Source organism: Alligator sinensis, unplaced genomic scaffold (assembly GCF_000455745.1).
Source record: "Alligator sinensis unplaced genomic scaffold, ASM45574v1 scaffold280_1, whole genome shotgun sequence".
Lineage (NCBI taxonomy): Eukaryota > Metazoa > Chordata > Crocodylia > Alligatoridae > Alligator > Alligator sinensis.
Genome location: NW_005841835.1, coordinates 781,875 through 787,740, shown reverse-complemented (window position 1 = coordinate 787,740; position 5,866 = coordinate 781,875). Strand labels below are relative to the sequence as shown.

Here is a 5,866-nt window from a genome sequence, read left to right as displayed (position 1 = left end):
ATCAACCTGCTGGATACTAGAGATCAGGGACTAAACATAGACATTGGATTTTTGATACATTATAATCTGCCTGGCAACTGACTCCCCAGCCCAGCCCAGCCCAGCCCCTGGCTTGTTTACTTTTCATTCCATCCAGGAAGAGCACACACCAACTGCTGCAGCTTCCTTAGCCTGACGAAGGGTTTTTGAACCCGAAAGCTTGCTTAATAACTATTCTCCAACCATTTGGGTTGGTCTAATAAAAGATATCAAATTCACCCAAGGAACCTTGTCTGCCTTCCATAAATTAATGCAGTGCACATGTGAGTTGTGGGCAATATAGAGACAATCAAACGCAACAGCTACAAATTCAGGACAACATGAGCTGGGATTGAATGGATCCCTTGGTAACCACAGAATCTCCTGTAAGAAGGCATATAACTATCCCTCCCTGGGAGTGTTCAAAATGACATAAGATCATAGGAAAGTAAGGCTGGAAGTGACTTCACAAAGTCATCTAGTCCAGCCCCCTGCTCAAGGCAGGATCATCCCTGACTAAACCATCCCAGCCACGTATCTGTCTAACCTGCTTTTGAAAGTTTCCAAGGATGGAGATTCCATTACTTCTCTAGATAGCCTGTTCCTATGCTTGACCACCCTCATAGTCAGAAATTTCCTCCTACTCTCCAACCTAAATTTCCCCTGCTGCAGCTTGAGGCCATTGCTCCCACTCCTGTCTCCTACAGCCACAGAGCAAAATGTATCTCCACCCTCTCTGTAATTGCCCTTTAGATATTTGAAGACATCAAATCCCCACTCAGTCTTCTCTTCTCCAGACTAAATAACCCTAGTTCTTTCAGCCTTTTCTCATAAATCCTGTCTCCCAGGTCCCTGATCACTTTTGTTGCTCTGCAGTGGACCCTTTCCGAACTGTCCACATCCACACTTTAAGAAGGGACCCAAAACTGCACAAAGTACTCCAGGTGAGGCCTCATCAGTGCTGAATAGAGAAAGAAGAATCACTTCACTTGATATACAAGAGACCCTCTTGTTAATCTAGTCCAGTATGCTATTGCCTTTTTTGCAACAAGAGCATGCTTGACTCCTTTGGTCTACTGGTAACTCCCAGATCCTTCCTTGCAGTACTGCAGCCTAACTAGTCATTCCCATCTGAATTTGTGTGAATTATTCCATCCCAAGTGCAGGACTTTGCACTTGTCCATGCTGAATCTCATCTGATTGATTCCGGACCATTTTTCTAGTCTGTCAAGGTAGTTCTGCATCATAGCTGTACCCTCCAGAGTGCCTGCAATTCTACCCAGTGTGGTATACATACTTGGTGACATAAACGCATGGAGCAGAGTTCTGAGTTCTTTCCTGCAGGGTGGGGTATCTGACTCTTTAAGGGTTTAGCTCAGTGTCTGTTGCATAAGCAGAGATCCAAGAACTGAGGGTTGGAATACTAGAAGAATGGGCTGTTGGGTAAGTCACTCAAAGCTGGCTTACCCAAAGAATGGTACAGCAGGTCCAAGAGTGGTGCTGCTGTTTTACTAGAAGCGAGAAGTATAATAAAAGTAGCTTCTGTTTTTGGAAACAAGAGACAGATACTGTCTTCAGGTTGTACCAAGCCACCCTTATCCTGGTGCTTTAAGGCCCCGCTATTGTCCTTTCCTTAGGAAAAGTCATTTCTTTTCATCTCTCAGCACCCACAGCTTTATCTTTGTGTTGAAGCCCTTGATTCCCTCCACACCAGGTTATTTGGTTATTATTTCATATGTACATAGTGCTCTAGATGCTCCTGGACCCAACTAGAGATTGGGCACATAGACCCTGCCCCAGTGAGGATGTAGTGTAAGTCTGCTACAGCATGACATGACATTGAGAAAACCAAGATTTTGCTGTGAGAGACCTGTGTACTAGGAGGAGGTTGGATGGTGAGCTGGAAAGTTGAGAGGTAATGGGGCAGCCCCATGAACAGCCCTGGGAAAGCAAGGGGGAAGGTAGAATATCCCCCCTCCCATACCCAGAAGATTCCTCACGCTGAAGTGCCTGAGAGGAAGTATTTGCTTATCAGCTTGATGCATTCAAGCCCAGTTCATGAGGTTGTGACAGTTAAGCCTTCTGGACAGTCAACTGAGAAGCAGGTATGACTATATCTGCTCCATACCACTGGGGCAGGAAACGTTCAGGAAGGAGTCACAGTGGCAGGTCCAGGGAGCAGTTGGCACTACTTTGGCAGGCCTCTGGCTTTTGAATTGATAAAGGTAACAAAGCAGCTAGTAGCCAGTTCCTTCAAAGACGGTCTGAAAGCTGAATCTACACAGGGCTTGAAGTAGCTCCTTCCTCCTTCATTGCTGTCAGCTATTGAAACTGCTCTGGAACAAGCACTGCCCTTTCTAGTACATAACTTGGGGTGGTAAAAGTTCTCCTATCTGAGAAGCCCAGACATCAACATACAGAGCAAACTCCTGTCTAAGATAATGGTAAAACACCCAGTAACATCACTGGGGCCAGGATTTCAACTAGTAGCTCCAAACCCCTTTTGTGTGCATCCTCTGCTAGTGTTTTTCTGTGGGTCTGTTTGTAACCCATTAGTGCTGGGTGGTTCTGGAGTGTACAACACTGTACACAGACACAGAAGTGCTGGCCATGTCCCTCCTGCCCCCCGAATGCCCATTTGGCAGTTGTTGCTATCCTAAGAGTTGTGTTAGTATAATGAATCAAAGGTGCAGAGGTAGACGGGAGGCTTTCATACAAAAGAGGGAGGCCCAGTACCAAGCTAAACCATCTTTTCAATTTTCCAGGTCCTTTGGAAGTTGGTTCCCAGATTATATTCGCCAGATCCAAACCTTTGTCCAGCCGTTCCAGATCTGTTGGCACAGTCATAGGGCAGAGAAAGAGAAAGACAGTGCAGGCAGGGCCAGCTTAAGGTAAAAGCAGTGATTTCTGCACTCCAGGTCCATTCTTCTTCCTCTGTTATCAGCAGTAACTGAGCTGACCTTGCTGGGGAATAGTAGATTTTAGGGCTCAGCAAAAAAAAGATAAATAAGAGAGAAGCAGATGACCCAAGAGAAGGTGAGACTGAGGTGTCCTGGGGAGTTTCTCACTTCCTCAGCATAGAAGCCTGCAACCAGTCTGCTGAGATAAGAAGCCACTAGCAGGTAATACTACAAGTCTGGAGGAAATGCTAGTTAAGGACACTGAGATGGGCTTAAGCTCTTGAAAGCAGATCAAAGCATGAGGTGAAGTGGTTGCAAAGCAAAAGTCAGTAATACTTCAGTGCCACTGCCCAGGGTTCTGAACAGTGCAGCCATTGCAGCCTCTAGTCCCTCTGGCCCCACAAAGAAGGTTCTGATTCCAGGACAGACGGCAGTTCTATATAGGTTATCAAGAACTCAGGGTAATCCCTGGACATGTCTTTTGAGAATGAGCTCAAGACCACTGATTCTGAAGAATATCTATACATATGGGGTTCTAAAGTTCTCAAGCTGCTTCCAACCCGGCAGGCTTGAATTTTAGTCTCTAAACAGACATCTTCCTCTCAAGTTTTCTGGTTACTGTGATTCAGCAGGGATTTCTTATGTAAAGAAGCAATATAATCAAAACCAACTTCGGAGCGCATTCAAAATGCTATTGACCTAACTTGAGGGAACTAGTAGAGGTTATTGCGGGACCTCTGGCACGGCTTTATATGCACTTATGGTGCTCTGGCGATGTGCTGGAGGACTGAAAAGGGGCCAATGTGGTTCCCATTTTCAGAAAAGGGAAGGAGGAGGACCCAGAAAACTAGGCCCATTAGTCTTACCTCAGCTTTTTGAAAAAAATTATCTTGGCGCATGTCCACAAGGGGCCAGCAGGGGAGACTATGCTTGGGAGCAACCAGCATGGGTCATTAGAGGTAGGTCCTGTCAGACCAACCTAGGGGCCTTCTATGACCAGGTCACCAAATCCCTGGATGCAAGTGTCATGGTGGATATAGTCTTTCTGGACTTTAGGAAGGCCTTCGACACAGTCTCTCACCCCGTTCTCTTTAAAAAACTAGGAGACTGTGGTGTCGATGCCTACACAGTCAGATGGGTCACTAACTGGCTGGAGGGCCGCACCCAGAGAGTGGGGGTGGACGGGTCTTATTTGATCTGGAGGGATGTGGGCAGTGGGGTTCCCCAGGGCTCGGTCCTTGGGCCTGCACTGTTCAACATCTTCATCAGCGACTTGGACGAGGGGGTAAAATGCACCCTGTTCAAATTTGCAGATGACACTAAGATGTGGGGAGAAGTGGGCACGCTAGAAGGAAGAAATAGGCTGCAATTGGATCTGGACAGGCTACAGGGGTGGGCGAATGAGAACAGGATGGGTTTCAACACTGACAAGTGCAAGGTGCTGCACCTGGGGGGAAGAACCAGCAGTATACCTACACGCTGGGGAGCTCCCTTCTTGTCATTGCAGAGGCAAAGAAGGATCTTGGAGTCATTATTGAGGCCAAAATGAACATGGGCCAACAGTGCGGGGATGCGGTTAGGAAGGCCAACGATACCTTGTCATGCATCCACAGATGCATCTCGAGCAGGTCCAAGGAGGTGATCCTCCCCCTCTGTGACACTGGTTAGGCCACAGTTGGAGTACTGCACCCAGTTCTGGGCACCGCACTTCAGGAGGGATGTGGACAGCATGGAGAGGGTCCAGAGGAGGGCCACCCGCATGATCAGGGGTCAGCAGGGCAGGCCCTACGAGGGAGGCTAAGGGACCTGAACCTGTTCAGCCTCCACAAGAGAAGGCCGAGGGGGGATCTAGTGGCCATTTACAAACTAGTCAGGGGGGACCAGCAGGCATTGGGAGAGTCCCTGTTCCCCCAAGAACTACCAGGAGTGACAAGAAATAACGGTCACAAGCTAGCAGAGGGTAGATTCAGGCTAGATATCAGGAGGCGCTACTTCACTGTCAGGGCCGCTAGGATCTGGAGCCAACTTCCAAGAGAAGTGGTGCTGGCTCCTACCCTGGGGGTCTTTAAAAGGAGGCTGGATGAACACCTGGCCGGGGTCATTTGACCCCAGTACTCTTTCCTGCCACAGCAGGGGGTTGGACTTGATGATCTGCTCAGGTGCCTTCCAACCCTACCAACTGTGAAACTTTCACAGTTGTTGAGAACCTGCAGTCCCGGTGACTTTATTGGGAGTAGGACATGCCCTGCACCTCTGAAAAACAAACTGTGGGCATCTATTATATTATCAGTTTGGATAGAGAAAGCTCTAGTTCTATATGAACCTAGGCTAAATTCACCTTGCCTTAGATGGGGTCCCTAGAAGGAACCATTCCTCTGATATGTTTTGCCTAAGGGAATAACAACTCACTGGATCTTAGCAAAGTAAGCATACAGGGAGTTGAGAAGAGCAATCCCACACTTTCGATGCTGCTTGGCTATTGCTTACAAAGTGACTGGCCTGTGCTAAGATGGAGCAATGCTTAGTTCTAGTAGCAGTCATTCATGGCACAGTGGTTGAAGCTGGCTGAGTCCAGATGATAAAGGAATAAAGCCATGGAACAGTTTTAAGCATGCATCTGTGAAGGCCAGTTAATTTAATAATAGTTTATTTTGTGGAAACAATCAGTAGCAGACATATGGAACACTGCCTTAGCCGTATCTTATTGTTTTTCTTTTCCACCCCTTTGCAGTAACTGAAAATATAAATCACTCAGCAAACTGAAAGTGTTCCAGGTGAAAAAGGGGTTTCTCTTCCCTAGGAACTCAGCTTTTGAACACAGGCAAAGAGGCAAGTAGCACTGCATGTGGCTATGAGAAGGTCTGCAGCTGGCTACAAGACCACACACATCTTTATTCAGGATTCATTCTTTTGTACAGTGGCAGCACAGGGAAGAAGAACAATGCAAC

The 5,866-nt window shown here is 47.3% G+C and overlaps 1 protein-coding gene across 9 annotated transcripts in view; it reads left to right on the top strand.

Annotated features, from left to right (window-relative positions):
* The window catches only part of TTLL5 (tubulin tyrosine ligase like 5), a 178,375-nt gene that overhangs the window by 163,505 nt on the left and 9,004 nt on the right, over nucleotides 1-5,866 (top strand). For 4 of the 9 annotated variants that reach the window (XM_025200684.1, XM_025200676.1, XM_025200667.1 and 1 more), the window contains one exon: nucleotides 2,784-2,909. The exons of 4 other annotated variants lie outside the window; for them this stretch is intronic. In XM_025200684.1, the coding sequence (XP_025056469.1) occupies nucleotides 2,784-2,908 (125 nt within the window). In that variant the 3' untranslated portion in view covers nucleotide 2,909. Of the gene's footprint in view, nucleotides 1-2,783; nucleotides 2,910-5,649; nucleotides 5,759-5,866 lie in introns of those variants that run through there. One more of the 9 variants, XM_025200697.1, reaches the window with a different exon arrangement.